Here is a 27,398-nt window from a genome sequence, read left to right on the forward strand (position 1 = left end):
GGAATTACTCTCTTAACTCATATGTACCAATAGCAGTGTTTACTCTAGTCATCATGCTGTACATGCATCCCTAGTACAATTTATTTTATAACTAGAAGTTTGCACTACTTGACCACCTTCACCCAGTTTCTCGTCTCCCCATTTCCTACTCCAGTTAACTACAAATCTGATTTCTTTTTCTATGAGTTTGGTGTTTTCATTTTCTTTTTTTAAGATTCTACATATAAGTGAGGTCATATATTTGTCTTTCTCTGTCTGACTTATTTCACCTAGCATAATGCCCTCAAGGTTTATGCATGTTTTCTCATATGGCAGGATTTCCTCCTTTTTTATGGTTAAATAATATTCCACTGAATATATATACTAAAACATTTTTATCAAGTCATCTGTAGATGGATACTTAGGTTGTTCACATATATTGGATAATTGTAGTGGATACTTTTTGATGAGTAGGTGGTGGTAGAAGGATGATGGGATAAGGTGGGTGATCAATCAGGTTTTTTAAGTTTTTAACTAGAGGCCTGGTGCATAAAATTCATGCACTGGGAGGGGGGTCCCTCAGCCCGGCCTGCACCCTTTTGCAGTCTGAGACCCCTCACTCCTTACAGTCCACCTGCTCGCTGCTCCTTACTGCTTGGCTTGCTGCTCCTTAGTGCTGCTGCGGAGGCAGGAGAGGCTCCTGCCACTGCCTCTGTGCTCACCAGCCATGAGCTCGGCTTCTGGCTGAGCGGCGCTCCCCCTGTGGGAGCACACTGACCACCACGGGGCAGCTCCTGCATTGAACATCGCCCCCTGGTTCAGTGCGCATCATAGTGACTGGTCATTCTGGTCGTTCCACAGTAACAGTCACTTAGGCTTTTATTATATAGAATGCCAAAAAAAAAGTTCTTACTATTAACTACATGGCTTGCTTTCCTTATGTCACGGGTTTAAAGATTCCCAGCTTTCTCTTTAGAATTACAGACTTCTATAAAGCTTGGCCGGAGGCTGTCAGCCTCAAAGTTGTGTATTTGTCATGCACTTATGTCTTTAGAGCACTAATCACCCTTGGAATATGTAGCCAGATGTTGCTGATTCTGATTTCTAAGGTTCTGTAGTATTTTGCATTTTTATTAACCTCCTGTAATTAAGATCCCAATCTTGACAGTCTGTGACCTATTTTTGGAAAGTGTGATGCTAAACAATGATGCTGCAGTTTGAGTTCTTGCAATGCAAACACTTCATGTTCATTCACGCTGTATGTTTTTGCCTCATTGTTTTGTATCAGCTGGGTTTCTGAATGCATTTAGGGACATTGCTTCCATCTAGCAAGGAATCTAATTAGCTACCTCTATTTTGGAGCCATTCTGTTACCTATTAGAGTTACCTCCCATGGAGTCAGCTCTGATTTCAGCAGGGATATTTTTTTCTTTAAGTCATAAGACAAAGTAATAAGAAAAGCTTCATGTTCTAATAAAAACAGCTCTTCATATGTACTTAAAGGAAATGAGTGTGCTTCACTGTAAGGTGTCATAGGATCTGACCTTTGCTACTTTTTGCAGATCATCTGCTTCTGTCTATGAATGGGATGGGAGTACAGGAATGTGGGTATATATATGGCTTTTATTTATTTTCTAGAGGTCCGGTGCATGAAATTTGTGCATGGGTAGGGTCCCCAGGCCTGGCCAGTGATCAGGGCTGATCAGGGCCTTCCAACTACTGGCTGGGGCCTTCCTTCATTCCACACTTCTCCCTAGTGGTCAGTGCATGTCATAGCGAGTGATTGTCTCTAGGTTGAATTCCTGCAGGTACAATTTGCATATTAAGCTTTTATATATATAGATTTCTGTGACCCTGCACACAGTTGTCTCATTTCCATTTTTTTTAAAATAAAACTTTAGTAGGAGTTAGAAGGAGTGCTACTTAGCTTCTTCCAGAAGACTTGCTGAGAGCCAGATTCAGTGGCTCCTTAGATGGCTTTTCAAAGGCTTCTACCTGAGAGTGCAGCTCTAGTGGTGCTTTTTTTGATGAATGAGAAGGTGATAGGAGGATATTTATACTACAGAATAAACTTAGATGCGAAATGTAAGCTGGAATGTGGCCACATCTTTTGTAAGGCAAAACAGTAAACACAATTTTGTTGTTGTGCCATTTTCCTTTCTTCTTATTCTCCCTTTTTGTAATCCCTTTGTCCTACTTGGAGATATCAGTTCCCTTTTGAATTCTTATTTTTCTCTCTAGCTGTTTTTTTTTTTTGTTGTTGTTGTTGGAGGGGAGGGGTGTGCTTATGAATAGATGTGATACCAGACATTTACATTCTAGCAAAAATGTATTCTTTTCCACCTACCAGGAGTATTTGCTTATTAAGTCATGACTGACTGCAAACTAAAGGGTTCATTCCACGTCAAAGGAATTTTAGGTAAATCCTATTTGGGGACTCCCACATAATAGGTTGGGAAATGTGAGTGTCATCAGGTTGGGAGTGGTTGAACTAATTATTACCTACTAGAGGCCCGATGCACGAAATTCGTGTGAGGGGCTCGACCCCTGCAACCCCAGCTGCCTTGGGCAGCCCTTGCATCCCCAGCTGGCCCTTGCAGCCCCTCCCAGCCCCTCGTAGCCCCAGCCAGTCCTCATAGCCCCTCACAGCTTTGGCCAGCCCTCCCAGCCCTGGCTTTGTCCAGAAGGTAGTCCGCATGGTAGTCTGGACAGTTATCTGGGCGGTCTTTCTGTTGTTCAGTCTAATTAGCATATTAGCTCTTTATTACATAGGATCATACAGGGAACACCAAATTCAAACTCTTTGAATCCAAGCTGCAGCAATTCGGACAAAATCTAGGGTAATGATTTTTTTAGACACAGGCTCAATTGGACTCTTCTTTCTTCAGGTGTAGTGGACCCTCACTTAGATCTACAGCAGCTGCACTGTAATGGTTTCTCGGAAGGGATTAAGATATGCCAGGAAGGTTTCCCAAACTGACTGCTGATTTTAAACAAAGGTAAACTATGTCCCAGGATCCAAGAAGCCCAAGGCAATCTATTCTGTTTATCTTTCTTTTGGGGTGTTTAGGCATGCATTGTTTGTTTGGTTGATGTCCTCCAGACCACAGATCAATGTGTTTTGGTGGTGGTGAGATATATGATGACAGAGTTCCATTATTATTTTCCCTTAAATCCAACATCTATGCAGCTGTAATGTCCTTATATCTCTATTAACGGATAATAGACCCACATATAGAAGAAATATATACAGAAAAAAGATATGGAGGCTGAATTGAATCTCTGAAATGTTGTATGTACTCAATCCTAGCTGCCATCCACGCAGCTGTTGCTTCACAAGCAAATATGCGAAAGGAAGGAAGCCAGCAGGTGTGTGGCTTTCTATTTCCCAAATTCTAAAAGAGCAAACTATAGGTCATCAAGCATAAAGAACTCTTTAGCTCTTGTGACCACAAATAATACAAATAGAGCACAGGTGAAAGTGGAAACTTCCTTGCTATTTGAGAGATAAATGTAATGCTCCTTAAACCTCAGTTTTGACTACATTCACTTTTATAATTATTCATCTAAGCAAGTCTGTGCCAAGATATAAAATGCTGAATAAACCTTAGTCTGCTAAAAATATGTATACATATCAGAGCTAGAAAAAGATGAATCAACTTGCCATGGTTAACTGATTGTGTGTAAACATATTAATCCATAAGTACTATTTTAGGGAATTAATTCTAGAGGACTGTCTGAGTAATTAAAAACTTTAGGTTAACCCCGCTATCCACAAAAATGAATCCAAAGTTAACTTTGTTAAATGTGATTCACTAAATTCTGCTTTATCTTAGATGATCTTGGTAGGATTCACATATTTTGAGAAACTGCTAACTAATAGATTTGATTTTATCAGATAGTCAACATCATGTTGTTCCTAATTATATCCATACTAGAGGCCGGTGCATGAAAATTCATGTATTGGAGAAGGGGGGGGGGTCCCTCAGCCCAGCCTGCCCCCTCTCACAGTCCAGGAGCCCTCAGGGGCGGGAGGCGACCCAGTGATCAGGGGAAGGCGATGCCCCCATCACACCTCTGCTGCTGCCACTGCTGGCAGTGCAAGCCTTGGCCGGCCCTGGTTACCTGAGCCTCAGGCAGCCCTGGGTGGCTAGGCAGCCACCATCCGAGGCTTGCCTGTGCCTCAGGCCGGCCCTGGGCGGCTGGGGGGCTGAGGTGACTGGGGGACTGCGGAGGCAGGTGCGCAGAGCAGCTGGGGCCGCCTGGGAGCGTGCCTGGCCTTGCCATGTGCCTGCTGCCCTAGCAGGGCTGAGGGGACTGGGTGCCACCATCTTTGAGGGCATGGCAGTCAATTAGCATATTCTCTCCTTATTGGCTGTGGGCGATGCCATCTTTGAGGGTGTGGCAGTCAATTAGCATATTCCCTCCTTATTGGCTGTGGGCACTGTCATCTTTGTGATGGCATGAGGGTCAATTAGCATATTCCCTCTTTATTAGATAGGATAAGGATCATATTGTTTGAAGGAGAATTGGAGGGTCTAGGTTGAAGAGCTCATAGGAAAAGAACTCTATAGGATGTAATCATAAAATATTACTTGATTCCCACAGTTTCAGTACCTGAACATCTGGTTTTGCTGTTTGTTGTTTCTGTTGATTTTTGTTTCCTTGTGTGTTTAGTTATTTTTGCTGTATGCTACTCATCTAGCATGAGGTAAGTAAGCCTCCTAAGGCACAAAATTTAAGGAGGAGTTCACTCTTAGAGTTATGCAAGTGCTGACTTGCACAACTCTGAAAGTGACGGCATTCTTAAAATTTGTGCCTTAGGTACTTCATTCACCTCATCTTGGCCTTTACTAATGATTCTCAAAAAAATTTTTGTGTGAATTATTTAATACCTAGGACAAAAGTGCCTTTCTCTAGAGCAGGGGTCAGCAAATTATGGACTAAGGGCCATCTCTATGGCCTATTTTTTTTTTATATGACCCACTTACTAAAAAAGCTTTATATTTTTAAAAGGTTGTATAAAAAAAGAAGAATATTCTACAGAGACTATATGTGGACCACAAAGCCTAAAAATATTTACTGTGTTGCTATTTTCAAAATAAGCTACAGAATCCTGCCTGGCGCTTTAGATAACTGCCTGCCTGAGCCTGTCTTAAAACAAAAGCCAAGTTCCCTGGATAACCTAGACATTATTAACAGATAAGGGGAGAATGGTCTAAGTTCTTAAGGGACCAATATAACCACAGAATTAAATAAAATATTTTTTTGCAAACTTAATATTTATTAAACAAACTTTCTAAAACATACATTTTAGACATGATATAAAACTTAACAATAAATAGAACTGATAAATGAATACATCAACTGCTCATAGGCTAATTCAACAGACATTTCCTGAATACCCACTATGGAACTAATATCTGACTTATTTCTTTTAGGTGTTTTTAAAAGCTGGCTTTTTTGGGCCAACTGGAAGCAATGTAAGATCAAAGACTATCACATTGTTCCAAGCCAGAGTACGGGGCACACTGATGCAAATTGAATTCCAGAGGACTCTGGAAAAGAGGTCTGATATCCCTCCCTGTATCCACACTGCTTGGGTAATGGTGTGCCTCAATCAATGTGATCTTATCTCATCTATAATAATAAAAACATAATATGCTAATTAGACCAGACATCCTTCTGGATGTCCTTCCAGATGACCTCCTGGATGAAGCCAGGGCTGTGAGGGAAGCCTGGGTCCTGGGTGCCAGAGGGAAGCCGGTGCCAGCAGCTGGGGACAGGAAGGCCTATTCTTGCAAGAATTTTGTGCATCGGGCCTCTAGTTGCCTTATAAGGTCAAGGTGAGGAGCTGCCTCCTCTGCTTAGGCTTGGACTTAACTTAAAAGTTTTTAACTTCTGGAACACCAAACAGACAGAACACAAAGGTATTTTATTAGCCTTATCCAACATATAAGCATATATATTGCTTAACTCAGGTATTTCTTGCACTGCTTGTAGCCTTCCCTTAGGAGGGGATTCTTATAGTCAGAGAAGTCTGGATCTCTGAGAAAGGTATGACTCAATTCCTATCAGAAGCAGACCTGGAAGGGTTTTTGTGTACAGCCATCTCTGTAGGGAAGTTTTCTGTCAAGTGAGGAGGTGTTCTGACCACTTTATCACCTCCCTAGGGGAAACTGTGCCTCTTGGTGACATGTAATCATAACTCTCTTTACTTCAGCCAGGTTCACTAGGGGCATTTATCACCACATTTGGACACTTAGAGGTAGGTTTTGTCTATGCACTCATGGAAAGCAATCTAGCAAAACCTCCAAATAAAGGGACTGTGAGCAAGGGAGTCTGCAGTTGTTGCATTTACTTTTTCTGTAGCATAGTTTACCTTCTGGAGAGAGGTCCACAGGTCTTGGTATAACTTGCTTAATTAACAATCTGTTAATTCTTTCTGTTAACCCAAAGAAGAAAATTATTATTACATGATGTCAGAGATATTAGATTTATGTCTTCTAAGAGTCTTCTGTGACCCTCATATAGTCTCAGTGTGGTATGGAAATTTAGGGATTCACTTTGTTCATCACTAAAATAAGATCTTTATTATCCATTCTTTCTAAATCATAGGATTACTTTTTTTTTTTAAATCCTGACCTGAAGATAATTTTTTTTTATTGATATGCAGACAGAGTGGCAGGGAGGAAGGGAGGAGGGGCGGGGGTGAGAGAAAAACATTAATGTCAGAGAGAAACGTTGATTGGTTGTCTCCCACATGCCAGGACCAGGGGTTGAACCTGCAACCCAGATATGTGCCCTTGACCAGGAATTGAACCCGAGACCCTTTGTTCCATGGGATGACACTCTAACCACCTAGCGAAACTGGCAAGGGCCATAGGATGACTTTTAAAAAATTATTATGAAATATTTTAAACACACTGAAATTATTGTAATATGCACTCATGGAGCTATCACCAAAGTATATCAATTGTTAACTTTTTTTCTGTAATTGCTCACAACTTTAAAGAATAAATTAACAAAGGTAAAGTCCCTTGCATTTTTCTCTCAATCCAAGTTCTGTAAAGATATGAAAATATGTAGATATGCAGATATCTTTAAAAGGTGATGTGATTTTTTAAATGTTTTTAGTTTTCACATAAATAATATTTTGTATGTATTATCCTAAAATTTGTGTTTTTAATTCAGTACTAGTTTCAATTTTATTAATGTTGATAAACATAGTGCTAGATTATTGATTTTAACTACTGTAATGCATTTTATTACCTAAATAAACCACAATTTATCCATTTTCTAGTTCAAGTAAATTTAAGTCATTTAGAATTTTTCATTATTACAAACAGTTCTGCAGTGACATTTTTGTAAATGTCCCCTGCCCTGAACATATGCAGTATTTTCTTGAGGATATTTTACTCAAAATGCCGGTCATGCTGATAGTTTGTGGATGGCAGCTGGCCGAGGCACACACTTTGAGTGACATTTCTCCAGGGTACTAATTATTAGGTTTTAGGCTACACACAATTCAACTTTATGAGATATTGCCAAAATGCTTTCCAATTTACTCTTCACCAGAAGTGTATGAAAGTCTTATTACTCTATATTACCACTAACTTGTGATATTTCAGACTTCAAAAACTTTTGCCAAACTTTGTCATATTTCTGATTTTTGGGAAAGCTGCTATTTCCCTAAGATGATGTTTTCTACAGTTTTTTTCTTTTGTTTGTGTGGGGTTTTTAAGATATGACATATTTTGTGGACAATATCCCTTCCATCTTATTTTATGAAGCACTTTTACTAGGAAAATGTTAAATTATTTTTCTGTGTCTGTTGAAATTATCACATTTTTCATTTACCTATAAATGTATTGAATTATATTAATATATATTTAAAAATATAAACCTACTTTGTTTATGAAATACTGTATTTTTCATATGCTAATAGTATTATCATGAGGATTTTTGTATCAATGTTCCTAAATAAGTTTCTCCTATAGTAATTTTTTTTTTCCCTGCTGTGTTATCTGATTTTGGCCAGAGTTACCTTGACCTAATAAAAGAGTTGAGAAGTGTTTCATCTTTTCAAATCATGAACAATTTATTGTGATTATTTATTCCTTGAATGTTTGGTAAAATTTGCCTATGAAACCATCTAAATCTGGTGTTTTTTGTGTGATATATTTTACAACTTTGATCTAATTTATTTAATAGTTATAGGCCTATTGAGATTTCTTTCTTCTTGAATCAGTTTAGATAATTTTTTTTTTTACAAAAAGAAAATTTGCATTTCTTTTAAGTTTTCCAATTTGCTAGATTAAAAAAAAATTTCTAGATTGTTTCTAGACACATCCTTAGATTATTACAGTTCTAGAGTATCACCCTTCCTAGTATTGTTCATTTGTGCCTTTTCTTTTTCTTGATCATTCGTATCAGATGTTTATTTAGCCTATTCAATAAAACACCTTTTTAATTATTTTTATTTTTTTTTAGTTCATTAGTTTCTGATCTCATCTTTATCCTTTCCTTCCACTTTCTTTGGTTTATTCTTTTTTTTCTTTATGAAGGTATTACATATGTGTCCTTATCGTCCCATTGCTCCCCCGCCCCCATCCCCTATTCATGCCCTCAACCCCTTTGTCTATGTCCATTGGTTAGGCTTATATGCATGCATATAAGTCCTTTGGTTGATCTCTCCCCCTTACCCCCACTCTCCCCTACCTTCCCTCTGAGGTTTGAGGGTCTGATCGATGCTTCTCTGTCTCTGGATCTGTTTATGTTCATCAGTTTATGTTATTCATTATATTCCATAAATGAGTGAGATCATGTGGTATTTATCTCTCTCTGACTGGCTTATTTCGCTTAGCATAATGCCCTCCAGTTCCATCCATGCTGTTTCAAATTGTAAGAATTCCTTCTTTTTTACCGCAGCATAGTATTCCATTGTGTAGATGTACCACAGTTTTTTAATCCATTCATCTGTTGATGGGCACTTAGGCTGTTTCCAAATCTTAGCTATGGTAAATTGTGCCACTAGGTTTATTTTTTTCTTAATTCCCCCTTTTTTTCCCCTAGTGGCCTCAACAGCTGCTTAATTCTTCCATTGAGTTTTTTATTTCAATGACTGAATTTTTCAGTTTTAGACATTTTATTTGGTCTTCTTTCAAATCTGTCTGCTCTTTTATGATAGTGGCTCATTTCTTTCTTGTTTTTCAATTCTTTCCTTTATGTCTTTAATAATTATAACATCTATTTTACAGTATCCACAATATTGTTCAATTATCTGAAATTCTTAGGAGTTTAATCAAACTTTTATTGTAGGTGCTTTCCCTTACTGATGGTTGATTTTTTTAAAAAATATGTGTTTTATAATTTTTAATTGTAAGCTCATCTTCAGGGAGCTAGAGAACCTCTGATGCTTGATATAAAGGTGTTTTCTTCAGTGCAGTTTTGTGTTTTCCTCCTCCAAGGACCCAATGGATATTTACTACTAGTGTAAAGAAATGATCATGCTGATTTCTTGCATATTTCTATATCAGTCATGTAGTATAATTTAAACCTCAAACATTCCAGTGGGACTGGTCCATGATTTAAAAAAAAAACACACCTTAGAGTGGGGATTTTTTTCTTCACCCTCAGCTTAGTCCAAATCAGATGGACCGCTCTTTGACATTTCTCTGAACCAGTGGTGAACATTTTAGTCTTTCTTTTCATTAAAGCTGGTATTCGTTGAAGGTTTTAGCCTGTCTCTTTATCCATGTGGATATGTTACTATAAGCCCCTACAATACTAAGACTGGCTCCCTTCTTCCAGGAGGATGGCCAAGCTGTACATGCACTCACTTATTGCTCAGGTGTTTAGCTCCCTCTTTATTTCTCACTCTTTTCAGGCTTAGCTCTCATTTAAAGGCTGTCTGTGGTGGGAGCATTTCAGGCTATCTAGCCTACAATATTGCCAAAGCCAGAAGTCCTGCAGAGGGCTTTGTGTGAATCAAATGAGAGCGCAGATGTAGAAGTGCTTTGAAGACAAATGAGAATTTATAATGACTCCTAAAAAGATGTGCCTATTAAGAATTTTAATTTAGAAAATGACTCTCTTATAGTCTGGGTTAGCTTTTTCTCCTTGATTTAGGCATGCACTTCTTTCGATCCAATGGAACGTGAGATCTTTCATGACTGTGAAGAACTGGCCCTGGATGAGGCTCTTCTTCAAGATCAAGCCTCTTGTTAAATCTGCCTGGATGGGAATGGAGGTAGCTGGACTGAAGGAAGAGTGTGTGCAACTGCAAAGAGCCTTGGAGAAATCAGAATCTCAGAGGGAGGAACTGGAAGCCAAACAAGTCTCCCTCATTTGGGAAAGGAATGATCTGCTTTTTTAGCTGCAGGCTGTGAGTGGCCCCACCATTTGTTCTTCAAATCAAGTTTTTATTAGATTCCCTGTTTTGCAGGCAGTGTTGACTTGAAAAAAATAGAGGCACCTGCTTTTCAAATACTATAGAATTTCATCAAACACAGACAATGGAAACACTTAAAAAGACACTCTGTTTCAATAGAGGAGTGATTTTATTGACAAGATGTCTTTGAAAAAGAGATAAACTACTAGATAGGTTTTAACTATATAAAAGCACCACAATCTATCATGGGAGCCAGCCAGGAAGCTCTGGGTTTAATTTAAATTCTTCATCTAGCTCATGACTCATTAACAAATCAAAGCACAGGATTTTCATAGATCTTCAGGATTATTTTAGTATGGACCTGGTTGGTTGTCTTGATTTTGGTTCCTACGTCTCCTTTCTCTGGTCCAGATCAACATTACAAATCAATGTAGTTCTTTAAAACAGCAGTTCTCAACTTTGGATTTGCATCAACATCACTTGTGAAGCCTTAAAATCAAAAGAAAGATGCCTAGACCCCACTGTCAAGTATTTGGATTAGCAGGCCCAATAAGGGTCTAAATAATGTATCTGGGTGATTCTGATATCCAGTCAGGACTGAGAACCATTATCTTAAATAGACATGGTGTTGCTTCTGTGATGAACAAGCTTCAGTTCCTGCAACATGTGCATTGTAGACTCCAAACCCTTGGCCCAGGCATTGGAGCTGCCATCTCCAGTAATGCCACTGTGCCATTACTTAATCCCTTTCACAGTCCCCCTTGCTAGCCACTGGGACTTCTGTTATCCCCGAACATCCGAAGGCAGGGATAGGATCACATCCACCTTTATGGTATTCTTCACCCCACTCAGAACAGTGCTAAGTTAAAAAATACTAGGCTCAAATATAATCTATGAATAAAATAATTTCTCCTACTTTCTGAACATACAGAGAAAATTGAGTAATTTTAGACTGATCCAAGTTATTTTTGGGGGGGCTGTGCTATCCATCAGTGTTTCAGTAGGCCATATTTTACATAGTAATTTACACCTGCTCTGCTTGTTACCCTGGGGTAAATGAAGATCAGTTGTCCACATCACATTTCTGATACATATTTAACATAACAATGATTCTAGAACATTAGACTATATAGAACATTTAGAATACAACAGCCTTACCTGGGATGCTTGTTAGAAATACAAATTTCTGGTCCCCCTCCCCCCCCCACCCCCGACGCCCTTGAAACCTACGTAAAGACCCATACCATGAGAATCACAATTTTAATGTCATATGTAGTCTGGCTTAGGGGAGAGGCAGCTATGCATGAGACCTGGCCTCCCAGTTTTCATCATTCTTTCTATTGACAGAGATAGTAGCCAGTGCTACCTGGGCTGACCTGGGAAATAGAAATGGACCCAACTTGTGTAGAGGGTGGTGGGTCAAAGCCTGGGATACGTAATAAAAGAATAGTGTGGTGAGCATGAGAAACCACATGAAGCCGGTTTTACAGCCAACCCAGGAAGTGTAGATGAGTTCAAATTGTAACTGTGATTAAAAATGTTGACAGAGCCATGAAATATTTTATCAACATTTATTTTTTTAAGGGACACAACACAGTAGGGATCAAGGAAACAAGCAATCATTCACTTATTAAAAATACCTGCGGAACTCAGAACTCATTCCAATTACCATTGGGGACAGGATATTTCTACTGTTCACTGCCACACCATTGCTCAGCTGGCCCCCAAGTCCTGCCGTCAGTTTAATTAAGGGATCAATGGGTGTGAATTGGACTGTCCCCTTCATTCAGTGATGGAACAGGTCCTATACACATGCTGAATGGAACAGAGCGAACAACTGCTCTGCTTGTTACCCTGGGGATGAATGAAGATCAGTTGCCCGCATTATTTACCAAACATTGGAAGATTCTCTGGTTTGCATGGACCCTTCCTGCTTTGACATTAATTTTTTTTTTTAAATTTAGCCCTTCCCTTTGGACCCTCAGTGATGTTGGAGATTTACTACTCTGTACAACCCCCAGCTGTGCTGCTTTGAGCTCTATTGGTTGGGCCATTCTTTGCCAGGAGTTAGCCAGAAACCAATAGCCTGGATTTTTTGCCTTTTTACTGCTCTCGATCTAACTCTAAGCCAGACAAATAGAAACATAGTTAATAAATTGCCCAAAGTAGCATATTGCAGAGGATGAACAAGGTCTAGGCATGGAGGAAGATGGAGGTCTGTGTAAAGTCATGTTGCAACAAGACCTACAATAATTAAGAGCTTGCTCACAAAGGGGAGGTTTTATTTAGCCTCTAATGGAGATAAATTAGAGGGGTTCAAAGTTATAAAAGGTGCTTTGTAGTGAAAAGCAATCAGCTCCTTCATGTTTTACCTGACCCCTAACACAGGAACAATGGGTCACTCAGAGTTGGAGAGTACATTTGAAAGGATAAAAGGAAAGAACATTTTATGCTCTACAAGTATAACTTTTGGAATTTACTGCTGGCAGAATCACTGAGAAAAAAGATTTTAGATGAAAACAGTAAAATCTAGTTAGTGACTGGCAAGTAACCCTATGAATTCTGAATTCAGCCTGTGAATAATCTATAGCTCAGCTCTCTTTATTAGAAGATACCTACATATATTAAACAATTACATCAGGGTGCTTATAATATTATAAATATTCAGTTGTCTGGGGAAATACTTCTTAAAAGATTGCATTCTGAGCAAGTATTAACCTCAAACACTATGCCCAGTGGATGCTTCCAGAAGCTGTGATTTAAGCAGTACACCCATGATTTCTGGAAGCTGTTAGCTCCTTCAGGCCACCAGGATTCTATTAAGTGCTTTAGAAGAGGTAATCTAATCTACCGAATGGCCTGAAAGATTCAATGCACCTCCAAACACTGCTACTCTTCTTCTTCTCAACAATAGGATCAGGGAAACTGGGGATATTATTTCAACTGCTTAGGAAAGACGGTAGGTGAAAATGCTGGGCAGAGGGCAGGCAATTATCTCTTTGCTGGTGTTAAGAAGCATTTTCGCCTAGCTGATAAATTACTTCCAGCTGTTGGCAACAATTTTCTCCTCATCATGGCAAGAGCAAGAGACCCTGGCAAATGTTGAAGAGCAGTGCGAGTCGCTGATTAAATCCAAGATCCAGCTGGAGGCTAGAGTCAAGGCACTGTCTGCACGGGTGGAGGAAGAGGCGAAGATAAATTCTGAGTTGACTGCCAGGGGGCGGAAACTCAAAGATTAATGTTCCGAGTTTAAGAAAGAAATCGATGACCTGGAAACAATATTGGTGAAGTCACAGAAGAAGTGTGCTACAGAGCACAAGGTCCTTTTTCTATAATGTTAGGAAAGCCTGGATGCCTGAATGCCCCTCCCAAGCAGGGTTTGGTACCAGACTCGCTCTGGTTAAATTAACTAACCCAGTGGTCTGCAAACTTTACAACAGTGGGAGTCAGAAATGGCATAAAATGAAGGGTCTGATGAACTGTGCTGTTCCAGCTCAAATTTCCAGCTTGATTTGTGCTACCCCTCCAAATCTCCCCAATGAAACCTCTTCATTTGTTTTAATCTTATTGCATCTGAAACCTAATTGAAAGAGCAAAATGGTTTCATAGGGCCTCTAAGTGTCCTTTGTTGGAAGGAGAGTGAGCATGATGCAGTTTACTGAAAGGCGATTTGGGATGTATGTGAATCTCCAGCTCTGTCATTGATTTGGAGTTTGACCTTGGTATGTCAATTTAATTCCAGTTAAGGACTTTGCTGTTTTGTCCTTTACAGTTGAGGTTTTTAACTTGCACATCTGTGTATGGATTTGATATAGCTGAAGAGTCTGTATCAAACTTCTGATAAATAACTAGTCTCCAGAATGACACTGTACTTTTGACAGATGATTAAATAGTAACTCTTGTGCCATTGGTTTGCTTTCATAAAAAGACCGCGGATCTGAAATAGGCAGCTTCCATGTTTGCTTATTTTATCAGCTGGACCTCATCTTTAACTGCCACTTTTTTTGAACATTGATGCACCACCAGATTAACATGTGCCTTCTGAATACTCAAAAGAAAGCTCTACTATAAGTGGTGTTCTTGTTATACAATTATGTGACACTTTCAAAACTGGCCATCCTTTGAGCTATATTGATAATGTATTTTTTAATATACATATTTGTATTTTATTGATTTTTTACAGAGAGGAAGGGAGAGGGATAGAGTTAGAAACATCAACGAGAGAGAAACATTGATCAGCTGCCTCATGTACACCTCCTACTGGGGATGTGCCCGCAACCAAGGTGCATGTCCTTGACTGAAATCAAACCAGGGACCTTTCAGTCTGCAGGCCGACACTCTATCCACTGAGCCAAACCGGGTAGGGCGTATCTTGATAATATGTTATTATCCAGAATACTCCATTCCCTGACCATGACCATTGTTTGTTTGTTAATCCTTACCAGAGGATATTGTTCCTATTGATTTTTAGAGAGTAGAAGAGAAGGAGGGAGGGATGGAGAGAGGGGAAGAGAGAGAAACATCGATGTGAGAGAGACACATTGATTGGTGGCCTCTTGCACACACCCCTACCAGGGCCAGGGATCAAACATACAACCCAGGTACATGCCCTTGACCAGGATTCAAACCCATGACCCTTCAGTGTGAGGGCCAATGCTCTAACTACAAAGCAATACTTCAGGGCAATTACATCATTTTGTATGTGTGTAAGAAAGGGTGAATTCAGAGTTTTTGAAAGTATATGAAGAATTTGGCTGCATTTGGTTCATTATGACAATGGATAGCTCATAAGATTTTTTTTTTTTGTACTAGAAAAAGGGAGAAGATGGCCCTTAGCATTATGCCCAACCTTCCAGTGGAAGCTCTAATAAAGCTGTTATTGTTTTCTTCCCACAGGTCAAGTACTTGAGTGAGGAAATGGAGTTTCTAAATGAGGATATCAGCAAACTTAGCAGAACAGCCAAGGTTGCACAGGAGGCCCATCAGCAGACCCTGGGTAACCTGTACATGGAGCAGGAGAAACTCAGCAACCTGGGCAAAGCCAACTTGAAACTGGAACAGCAAGTAAGATGAGGTAAGAAGTGATTTGTCTAGCTGGTTAGCTGTCTGTCTACAGATATACAAATCTCCACTTTTTATTTAGTTAATTTATCTGACAGCTTTAGGAAAACTCAGTAGCATGTTTTGTTTCCTTCATTATTAGAAATAGTGTTTTTTTTCTTAGTGAACATTGAACCACTACAGGAACCACTACAGTGGAGAGAAGCCCCAGTGTGTAATCTGTCAATTTTTAAATGTAAATTTCATACAACCCTGGGCAGTCTGAGAACATTGGGATGGATCATGAAGTGTTATTACTCTAAGTGACTGACTTTTCCCCACAGAACCTGGTATTTTGCCCCACAGATAGGCTGGTACTCTCTTTATCTGACACTGGTGTTGAAGGATTGGTTTAAAGGCTCTGTCATGTCTCCAGTGAGACCTGAGGTTTATTTCTAGTTGAAAGAGATGGAAGGTACAAGCTGTGTTCTACATACACTATTGGAAAGTACTTGTAAGGTTCCAAAGATGGTGTTCTGTTCTGCCTCTAAGTACCCTGTGATATCAAGATCAAGTTATTTCAGACCAGCTCAATGGATAGCTTCATTGTTCTTCCTTTCCCTTCCCCAGCTGATCTAGTGTGTGCTTTCCCTCTCTTATAATCCCCACAGCTTAGCCTTTATAAAATTGCTGACAAGGGTGGATAGGTATTATTATTATTATTATTATTATCATTATTATTACTACTACTACCTGCTTTTTACTCAAGCCTCTCTATCAATTTCCTCTATTACTTATTAGTTGTCTCACTTCTCTTCCTATTTCTACTGATTGTGTATCTCACAAAGCCTCTATATGAGTATTTATTGGTGTCACATAATGTTCTCTCCTGGAGTTTATCTACTTTCAGATTTTTACATACAACTTACAGAAATTTTCCCTCCTCCACCAACTTAAATTTCATATTTTTGCTCTTTATTTCCATTACTAAAAAGTAAACATACTAATGAAAAATAGCTATATTATAACTGTTATCTAACCTGTTAAATTGACCTCAATATCATTGTTAGCAACATTAATTCAGATAAAACTAGAATATTCTGAGCACTTTGGTGTGGTACCAGAGTATGACCTAATGTAATGGACTAGAAGAGAGAACCGAAGGAGTTAAGGAGGTATGCAAATCATGTGACACATGTTTGAAATGGTCAGTACTGAGCTGGGAGACTCAGGACAGCTGTGGAGACAGGTTTACTTGGTATTGCTCCAGAGGTCAGAGCTTAGACCTGTGGGAAGAATTTACAGAAATATCTTGGCTTCTTATGAAGAAACACTCCTGAGTAAATGGACTTATCCACCCATGAAATGAGCTGCCATATGAAGAAGTGAGCTTCCCATCACTGGAAAGCGATCAAACGAGGTGTCACTGGCTATTTATTATTGGATCCTTCCTTAGGATAGAATGTGTATTCTTTAATCTCCAAAGTTTTCTTCTATCCCTGTGATTGCTAGATTCTTTTATTATCCTATTGATATGTGCAATATTTATTTAAAAATACTAGTATATACATAGCGGTCCTGGCCGGGTAGCTCAGTTGGTTAGAATATTGTCCTAATGTGCCAAGATTGTAGGTTTGATCCCCAGTCAGGACACATACAAGAAGCAACCAATGAATGAATGCATAAATAAGTGAAAAAACAAATAGATGTTTCTCCCTCTCTCCCACTCTCTTTCTAAAAATCAATAAACAAAATCTATACTAATAAAAGCCTAGGTGGCCCTCGCACCTGACATTGTCACAAGATGGCTGCCACATGATGGCCACGTGCACAGTGGAGACGGGGCCTGGTGGCCGCTCTGAACAATGAGGCCTGAGGGTCCTGTGGTTCTGCATGGTGCAGAGGAGGCTGGTCCTGGCATCTCTGCCACCTCATGTGGAGGAGGCGGGTCCTGGTGGAGGAGGCAGGTCACAGCAGGGGAGGGCAGTTGTGGGCGATCAGGCTGGCAGGGGAGGGCAGTTGTGGGCAACTGGGCCGGCAGGGGAGCAGTTAGGTGTCAATCAGGCTGTTAGGGGAGTGGTTAGGGGGCAATCAGGCTGGGAGGCAGGTGAGCGGTTAGGAGCCAGTGGTCCCTGATTGTGAGTGGGATGTCCGACTGTCGGTTTAGGCCCGATCCCGCACCCCCTGAGGGGTCCCAGATTGGAGAGGGTGCAGGCCAAGCTGAGGGACACCCCCTTCTATGCACTAATTTCGTGCACTGGGCCACCAGTTAAAAATAAAATATCTATATAGCTGGCCATCATTTACAGAATCTGTGCTTCTATTTTTTTTTTAAATTTCCAAAAGGTAAGTAATTAATGAGCACATCTAGCGAAATATAAACTTTACCTATTTATTTAGCTAAGTAATTATCTTCTTTTGACAGCTTGATGATGCCCTTGAGCAAGAGAAAAAGGTGAAAATGAATGTGAAAGGGAAAAGCGCCAATTGGAGGGCAATTTCCAGCTGCACCAGGAAAGTGTGGCACCTGGAGAGCAGCCAGCTGCAGCTTACAGAAAAGCTGAGAAAGTAAGCCACCTTTGTGTTGACATGAGATTCTGGGAGACCTAATATTGGAAGGAACAGCTTTCTCATATCATTTATCCTCACAACTCCTGGGCCAGATCTCTCAAAACCTGAAGGGGAGGATAACGAGCCTAGAAAATGGATTTTTTTTTTTTTTTTGCTGGACTTTATTATATAGTTGTAAAAAGAGAGTGAATGCATAATCTAGAAGAATATAACTGAGAAGGCATCTGACTAGCAGATGTGAATGAAAGGTCTAAAGCATAGGAGATGTGAATTATTGAGGCTACAAGTAAAAAAATAAAAATGGCTTACTTCTTATGATGAGACCAATGGCATAAAAGTAAAAATAAATCAAAATAAACAATGGACTCTAATTTTAAGTCATGTATATATATGATGTCCCCAAAATGTATACACACACTTTGAATAATTATAAAGACAGTGTTTATTAAAATAAATTTCATTTTCAAAATTGAGCTATCAGCTTTAAAGTGTGTATACATCTTTTGAGGACACCCTGTATTCTCTGATTACTTAAAAAAGTACTTGTTTGCCAGATATACTCTATTATTTATGTTGCTGTTTTTACTATATTAATGTTAAACCTTACAATCTAAAGCAAAACATCACACAATCAAAATTAGTGGAATTTCAGTTCAATCTTGCCTGAGGGCAAGACAGCCATTCTAGTTTAGTTTCACAACGCCTTGGAATGGATTTTCTCACCGTGTGCCCTTTGTCTTCCTCTGTTTAGCTAGACTTTCTTCTCACCATGAGGGATTTTCAAGTTAATTTGGAATATATCCAACGAGAGGGGAAACAGTGAGGTCCAAGAGTAAGATGAGGCCAGGTGAAAGCTGGGAGCATATTGATCATTAGGACCCACAGTGAAAAAGAAGAATCAGCTGAGCAGCTGTGATCCTGGTTTTCCTGTATGTGACATGGTTTCCATTATACATGCCTGTGGTCAGGCATGATTAATTTTCTATTAATAAGATAGCAAACTTGATAAGTATTTGGAAAAGATGAAATAAGTAACCTTATGAATGTAATGGAACAGTGAAAGGCAAGATGATGAGTCTTCTCAGCCTTTAATTTTGCAGATAGTGTTCAAGCTCAGCAAAGTAAAAATGATAACCCATGTTCTTCCAGATCAAAGAGCTCTGGCATTTTAGAAATCTATGTTTGCAGAAAGTTGTAGCTTTATTATAAAACCTTTTCTATAAATGAAACTACATATGGAAGCTTAGTACATGATAAAGATGGCAATTCAAAATATTGATGATAAGATAGGCTACTTAATAAATGATGCTGAGATTATTAGCTATTCATAAAAGTTAATTTTCTACTCACATTACTTACATACACAAAATCCAGTTGCATTCAAGAATTAAATGTAAAAATCTACACTAATAAAAGAGAAACATGCAAATTGACTGCACCTTCGCTATGCCCACAGCCAATCAGAGCGAACAAGATGGCGGTTAATTTGCATATGCGGGCGCTGAGCAGCCTGGGTCCCGTAAACATCCTCCGGACCCAGGCCGCTCCAAGACTGTAGGCCCGCGCTTAGACCCTGAGTGGCAGGGGTCCCAGAACGCCCCCTGGCCACTCTGAGCCTTGGCGTGGAGGGCCGGGGGGGGGGGGCGATGTTCCCACCCTGCCCCCAGCCACTTGCAGAGGTCTGGGTCCTGGCAACATCCTCCGGACCAAAGCCACTCAGAGCCTGTAGGCCCACGCTTAGGTCCTGAGCGGCAGGGACCCAGAACGCGGCCTGGGTCCCATAAACATCCTCCGGACCCAGGCTGCTCTGAGCCTGTAGGCCCACGCTTAGGTCCTGAGAGGCAGGGGTCCCAGAATGCTCCCTGGCCACTTCGAGCCTATAGGTGCAGGCGCCAAGGGGCTGGGGGCGGGGCGGGAACATCCCGTGTCACCATAGTGCCCCCAGCCGCTTGGGAATGCTCCAGCACCAAGAGGCAGTTTGGGTCCACACCCCCAGCCCGGCGCCCATGGGGGGCTGGCTGTTGGGCTCTGTGGTTTGTGGATATCCCAGCAGCCACCGCTGCATGTGGCCCTGGGGTCCCTGCATGCCCCCCAGCCTGGCGCCCATGGTCAGGGCTCATGCAGGAGGCAACCAATCAAAGTGTCCCTCTCACATTGATGTTTCTCTCTGTCTCTCCCTCTCTCTTCCACACTCTCTAAAAATCAATGGGAACATATCCTCAGGTGAGGATTAAAAAAAAGACACATCTTGAAAATGCCTAAAGAAAGTTGTCATTTTTTCTTGGTGAAGGGACTGGAGTCGTGTTGATGAAAACACCTTGGTGGCTGTGGTGACTGGCAGTGGCTGCAGCAGCGGGGTGATGGGGCTGGTGCCTTCCCCTGATCAGCCCGGTTGCCTCCCACAAAGGGAGGCCAGACTGCAGCTCAGGCCTGCTCCCCATGAGGAGCGGGCGTAAGCCATCAGTAGGACATCCCCTGAGGGCACACAGTATGTGAGAGGGGGCAGGTGGGGCTGAGGGACCCCCCATCCCCAGTGCATGAATTTCATGCACTGGGCCCCTAGTAAAACTATAAGACCATTGGAAGATGCAGCATTATTCACAATAGCCAAGCTATGGAAACAACATAGATGCCCATTGAGGGATGAATGCATAAAGAAAATATGTATACATATAATGAAATTATTACTCAGCCTTTAAAAAAAGAAGGAAATCTTTCTGCATGTTACAACATGGACAAAACTGGAAGACATTATGCTAAGTGAAATAAGCCAGTCACAGAAGAACAAATACTGCATGATTCCACTTACATGAGGTTATCTGAAATAGTGAAACTCATAGAAAGAGAGTAGAATGGTGGTGGCCAATGGGAGGAGAGAGGGGGAAAGTGAAGTTGCTATTCAATGGGTATAAAGTTTGTTTTGCAAGGTGGTTAAGTTCTAGAGAATTGTGTACAGCATTGTGCCTATAGTTAACAATATTGTGCACTTTGTTAAGAGGGTAGATCTCATGTTAAATGTTCTTACTGCAATAAAAACAACAAAAACCATTAAAAAGCATTATATAGGTGATAAATCTTAGGAAATTGACAGATCAAATCTTCTTGGATAAGTCACAAAAGGAATATCTTAATAAACTTTACTACATCAAATTTTTAAACATTTATGCGGCAAAAGCCAAAAAAATAAAATTGTGAATAATTTTGTAAGTGGTAGAAATATTGGCAACAGATATCAAAAAATAAATATAAAGAATGTTAAAAGAAATCTATAATTTAATAATTGCATGATTATTAAATCATGCAATTTGATTTATTGGCCATTTATAAATCCTCATAGTTGATAAGATACTATCATTACTAAAAAACAAGGACATTCAAGGTAAAACAATGGTATGCTAATTTATTAGAAAGTTTAGAAGCATACTAATATGAAGCATAAATGTAGAGAAATAATAATCTCACATTACTGTTGGAGGTCAAAGGGCAGGGTTGTATATTTTTAAGCAAATATCTCCCTGACCCAGCAATTCTCTGCTCAGTATTCACTCTATAGAAACATGTACTTGTACACAATGAGCATGTATATGAAAAGTTTTATTTGTAAAAGAAAAATATTAGGAAAACCTACGTGCTTATTAATAGGAAAATGGATAAATAAAAGCTCTGGATGTCTAAATCATGGACAAGTATATTTTTAATTGAAGCAATCTATATGTAGGCCAACATGGAAAAATCTCCAAAGTATTATTGGGTTAAAAATAAGTTATAGAACGATAAATACAAATGTATAGAATATTATATCTGTCATAGTAAAAAAAAAAAAAAGAAACTATTGCTACTAATATAGAAACACAAACATATGTCAACACTTTAAAAAAAGGTTGGTTGATTCACACCAAACTGACAATGGTGTTTATCTCTAGGGAAGGAAAAGAGATTGGATGTAGATGTAATGTTGAATCTTTACAATGAGAATGAATTCATGTTTTATTATAATTCTAAAAATACTTAAAAACAACATATTACTTTTACTGGGTATACTATCTTCTTTAACTATTAAATGGAAACAAAAAATGCTTTCTTCTGAACAATTCCATTTGGTACATTTTTCCAAACAGGAAAAAATTAGAAATGAGTCAGATGAATTCAAAGGTGGATCATGAGAAAGGCCTGGTGGCTCAGCTTCAGCAGATGGTCAAAGAGCTTCAGGTAATCATTTACCAGACACCTGTGAGTACCTGTATTTAGATTAATAGGTGATGATTGGTGCTTCAGTGACGAATGTTCTGCCAAAGTATCCTTACCTTTAGCCAAACACAGAGACAGAAAAGACCAATGGTTAAAAGGTAAATTGTGGCATTCCACAGATATGTGAATCCAGGGAAAATTATTTTTTTAAAACTTAAATTTTCTTATCCTATATAATAAAATCCTAATATGCAAATTTTCCACTCTGTGGGAGTTTGACCAACTGGGAGTTCAACTAGGGGGTGGGGCCCGCTGGACCCCACCCATGCACGAATTTGTGCACTGGGCCTCTAGTGAGGATAATAAAAAGAAATAACTAATTTGTTAAATGTTTGCCATGTAGCTACAAAACAAATTTTCAGCATAGTTGCCTTCTAATCACAAAGACTAATCATCATAAAAACTGAAATTGCTAACACTGAATGCTAACCCCGGGTCAGGCACCGTGCTTACCACTTACATGTACTGTTGCACTTAATAATATTAGTTCAAAGTTTACCATGTAATAAAACCCTGGACATATATTTTTTCATGTGTTAATCTTCCTGGTAAAGTTTGAACTAATATTATTAAGTGCAACAGTACATGTAAGTGGTAAGCACGGTGCCTGACCCGGGGTTAGTATTCAGTGTTAGCAATTTCATTTTTTATGCTGATTAGTCTTTGTGATTAGAAGGCAACTATGCTGAAAGTTTGTTTTGTAGCTACATGTAGCCTCAAAACATCTCATATGAACAGCTATTAATACATTTTAGACCATGTGACTGTTTTATACCCTATGACCTGTTACAAAATAATATAAATACTATGTATGTATACTTATAAATCCTTAGTTATGCATACAGATGGATGTTTTTCCATTGGAGATAAATATTTATCTCAGTAATTAGCTATTCAAAATAATTTTAGAATCCCTTTTTGATAATTTCTTCTGAGACATTTTGAGTCAAATTAAAAAACAAAACAAAACAGTCTCACTGCTACATGGACATGCTTTCAGACACAACATTAACCTCCAAGTAATTATCTATCATATTCACCAGGATTGTCTTCCGATGACACTTGACTGTATCAAAAAAAAAAAAATTAAATTTATCAAAAAGATAGATTTTCTTACCTTGATGATGAAAAGAAAATGCTTTATTCTGAAGAAATGTTTTAGAAATGTTTGGTCCAGTGACAGCATTGTTTGGGATAAAGGTATTGGATCCCAAGATAGCTAGTTGAAAGAAGATCACATTTACTTGGATGTGAAATCATACATTTGTTAGCACCTACTCTGTCACGACCCATTCACATGTCTGAGAGCCTACATATTTAGTATGACCTAGAAATTGGCCTCCTTTAAGTCATGGTACTCTTATGTAATGGAAAGGAAAACATATTTTAAAATATATTCTGTTTTTCCCCCTCCCCTCCCCTATGCCTAATTATTTAAGGTGATGTTAATGAACATCAGTGGCTTTGATGTACTGTAATACAATGATACTATCAAGATTTCTAGAGCTATTTGCCTCTACACTAAAAGAATTTTGGGCTTTCAGAGTTTTTATCACTACTTTTCTTTGTCTAATAATTCTTCCTTTAATGGTATCAGATTCCTACTCTCTTTAGTAGTTCCCATTCCTCCACCAATTCTACTTTGCTATTCCAAATCTCCTGCTATTTGAAATTGCCTGCAGATTAAGAAACCAAATAACCAAGTTCACCAAGATTGTGTGTCAGATTAAACTGATACTGTTTCTTATGAGTAAGTTGCTTAATATTCATTCCATTGATAAGATTTTTGCCTGAGTTTCTAATATTTGAGATTATTAGATAAACAAATTTCAGGTAAACAAGGTATTAATATAAAAAGCATCATGTTATTTTTTATAAGCTGTCTTTAAATTATTTTCTTGTTATGTGAAAGGTGTTCTGTATTCTGTTGGAAAGTACTCTTTGCTAAAATTTCCCCTTCATATATATAACTTATGAAGTTGCTCATCACCAAGGGCTGGGATATATGGAGGAACTGTAAATTTTAATCCTGGTCTTACTACTGATTTGGAGCAAAGTTTCTGGGTATTCTATTTTCTTTAACTATTAAATGGGAACCAAAAGTGTTCTGTTACTTTCCTTAGTTGTGGAGAAATTAAAAAGTAGATATACAGTAAAGCTCTTGACTATGAAATATGCCACAAGGTCTTAGTAAACGTCAATATTATTTATTGTTATACACTCAAATACAGCATTTGAAAGAGGAGCTAGAAGTTAGAAGGACCATTCAAGTCAAGGTGGAGAGGGACAGAGCTGACCTCACCCAAGAACTGGAAGACTTGAATGGGAGGCTTGGTCAGGCAGGAGGGGACAGTTTGGCCAGCTGGGGAAAAATAAGAGACAGGAAGCGAAATTACAGAAGCTTTGCGGGGATATGGAAAAAGCCACACTGCACTTTGAGGCAACTTCTGCCTCTTTGAAGAAGAGACATGCTTATATCCTGGCTGATAGCAAGAGCCAGGTAGAAGATCTGTAAGTCAAACAGAAACAGGAAAAAGACAAGAATGACTTGCAGCTAGACGTGGATGATCATCTGACCCATGTTGAGCAGCTGACCAGAGCTAAGGTAATAAACATCTCCTAACCCTCCTTAAAATATAGAATTGGATAAGAAAGAAAAATAAAACCAGATTGGTGACTTGAGGTATTTGCTGATGGAGGCTATAGTTCTTCAAATGGATTAGGTCAGGTCTAACCTCAGGGGTCATTGTTAAGGTCACATGGCCATCACCTGAACGTAGCCTTACAATGGCTTCTAGTTTTATTAGAACTCCAGTGCACATTTCTTGTAGTTCTGTCTGGTGATGCCATAAGTTAGTAGCTGGAAAAGTGAGGTTGCTAGCTATGTGAGCAATATGTCTCTCTTGACAAAAGGCTTTGTGTTAGAAGCACTCTCTAAGGGTGGCACAGATACCTCTTAATTCTGTCTGAATGAATGTGGACACAAACAGCTTCACTGAGAAGAGAGAACGTTTTCTCCCTCATGTCCTCTGGCATCTCTTTAACCAGCCAGCACTAAAAGTTTTATGATATCTTTCTTTACTGAGTCTGTGAATCTATATAAGTGCTCATCTCAAATGACTAGCATCAGATCACAGGTAATGACCACCCTACCTTCTGACAGTTGAGAGGAGGTTTGCTTTCTGTCCAGCAGAGCACATTTTCCTTGTGAGCAAAATTTGTAAAGTCATCCGGGAAAGAGACCAACCAACAGTAAAGCTTGATCTTCATGGATTGTGGCCAGAAACATGCAGTATTTCTTTAGAGATTCTGAGTGGCTCCTAAAATGTTTACCATTAATCCCCTTTAAAGACCACATTGAGTAGAAAGAAACACAAACATCCTGCTTCTCCTAACCCCACACTATTCCTGACACCCCACCCCAAATTATCTTAGAATAGAAATCTAGCGAGGACTTGGGTCCTCCCTTTCTCCTCTCTCTTGTGCAGTCTGTATTTTATTCTGTCTTTAACTCAGCAATTAAATGTTCTCTCTCAATGCTCTGTAGGCTTCATTTGCCTTCCTCAGATCAAGTGAGGTCCTAGAAGACCTTACTTTCTCTGGACTCCCCTGTGCCTCCTGTTTACCCTCAGGGATGCTTCTGTTCCTACACATTTTAGTAGGAAGTCATGCAATCATGAAACTGCTGATAGGTTCACCATAAATCCATACTAATTCGGCATGGGTTTTATACCTTCCAACCTTCTCTAGAATTTCATTGTTTCTAAGTTCTTTATTCTTAAAATTTACTTTTTTTATTTTTAAAACATAAGCAAAATCCTTCCTCAGATTCTAATCCTGCCTTACTGAACCCTTCCTTTCAATAAATAAGGCATGATAAGATTGATAACTTCAAAACCATTCAGTAAAACTTCTCTATCTTATGTTAAATTTTTCTTTTCACTCATCCATTTCTTTCCTTCTTGTCTCAAATAATTAAATATTCTTTCACATAACTATTATTCAACCATTAAAAAAAACACACCCTAAAATAAAAAGACCTTTTCTCAGGTGCTAGTGATTGGATTTTTTAAATCCTTATCAGAAGATATGGTTTTGTTTGTTTGTTGTAAAAATATATTTTTGTTGATTTCAGAGAGGAAGGGAGAGAGAGATAGTAACATCAACTATGGGAGAGAATCATTGACTGGACTGAACCTGAAACCCAGGTATGTGCCCTGACCAGGAATCGAACTGTGACCTCCTGGTTCATAGGTCGATGCTCAACCCCTGAGCCACACAGGCTGGGCTAGTGATTGGATTTTGAGAAGAAAGCTCAGTCTGTCTATATATGCCTTAATTTGTTTCCTTGACCAAAGAATAGTGTTCTACCTATTTCTGAATAAAAAATCACCTCCAAAACTTGTAGCTTAAAGCAATGATTTATTATTACCTCTCCTGGTTCTGGGAGTTGACTAGCTTAGTTTAGATGATAGTTGAGACTAGAGTCATCTGAATTTTTATTCACTTAGACGTCTGACTCCTAGGCTGGGATAGCTAGAACAGCTGGAGGCTGGTTGGACATCTCTCTTTCCATGTGACTTTTCCTCATGGCTAGCTTGGGCTTCCTCACAACATGGCAGCCACAGGGGATGTGGACTTCTTATGTGGCAATTCAAGGCACTAAGACCAAGCACATATTCCAAGAAACCAAGGCAGAAGCTGCAGAAATTCTTCTGAGGCAGACTTATACTAGTAATGCAGTAAGTGACTCTGTAGACTCCCATCAGTTACAAGTCAGGTTCAGGGGTCTACACAGAGTATGAATACCTGAGGGTGTGGCTCATCGGGGGCCATTCCACATGTAGGTATATACCTCACTTCCCCCTCACTCCTTTAACCCCTGCAATGTCTTTTATTTCCCCCATTTTTCTTAAAAGCATTCCCTTAGCCCTGGCTTGTGTTGTTCAGTGGTTGGAGCATCAGCCCACAGACTGAAAGGCTGTGGGTTTGATTCCTAGTCAAGGGCACATACTTGAGCTCCAGGTTTGCTCTCTGGCCCTGGTCGGGGAGCGTGCGGAAGGCAACCAATTGATGTATCTCTCTTACATCAATGTTCCTCTCTCTGTCTCTCCCCCTCCCTTCCTCTGTCTCTAAAAATTAATGGAAAAAAATATTCTTGGGTGAG

At 39.4% G+C, this 27,398-nt stretch overlaps 1 protein-coding gene across 1 annotated transcript in view; it reads left to right on the forward strand.

Moving 5' to 3' along the window:
* Window positions 1-27,398, forward strand: part of MYH15 (myosin heavy chain 15) — a 165,839-nt gene that overhangs the window by 77,698 nt on the left and 60,743 nt on the right. Inside the window, 13 exon segments of the mRNA XM_054709813.1 lie at window positions 2,868-2,954; window positions 2,957-2,978; window positions 4,804-4,858; window positions 5,421-5,548; window positions 10,111-10,370; window positions 13,454-13,692; window positions 15,269-15,436; window positions 17,838-17,874; window positions 17,877-17,934; window positions 17,936-17,980; window positions 22,102-22,192; window positions 24,451-24,586; window positions 24,589-24,836. Of these exon segments, the coding sequence (XP_054565788.1) occupies window positions 2,868-2,954; window positions 2,957-2,978; window positions 4,804-4,858; window positions 5,421-5,548; window positions 10,111-10,370; window positions 13,454-13,692; window positions 15,269-15,436; window positions 17,838-17,874; window positions 17,877-17,934; window positions 17,936-17,980; window positions 22,102-22,192; window positions 24,451-24,586; window positions 24,589-24,836 (1,574 nt within the window).

The sequence above is a fragment of the Eptesicus fuscus genome, chromosome 3 (genome assembly GCF_027574615.1).
Source record: "Eptesicus fuscus isolate TK198812 chromosome 3, DD_ASM_mEF_20220401, whole genome shotgun sequence".
NCBI lineage: Eukaryota > Metazoa > Chordata > Mammalia > Chiroptera > Vespertilionidae > Eptesicus > Eptesicus fuscus.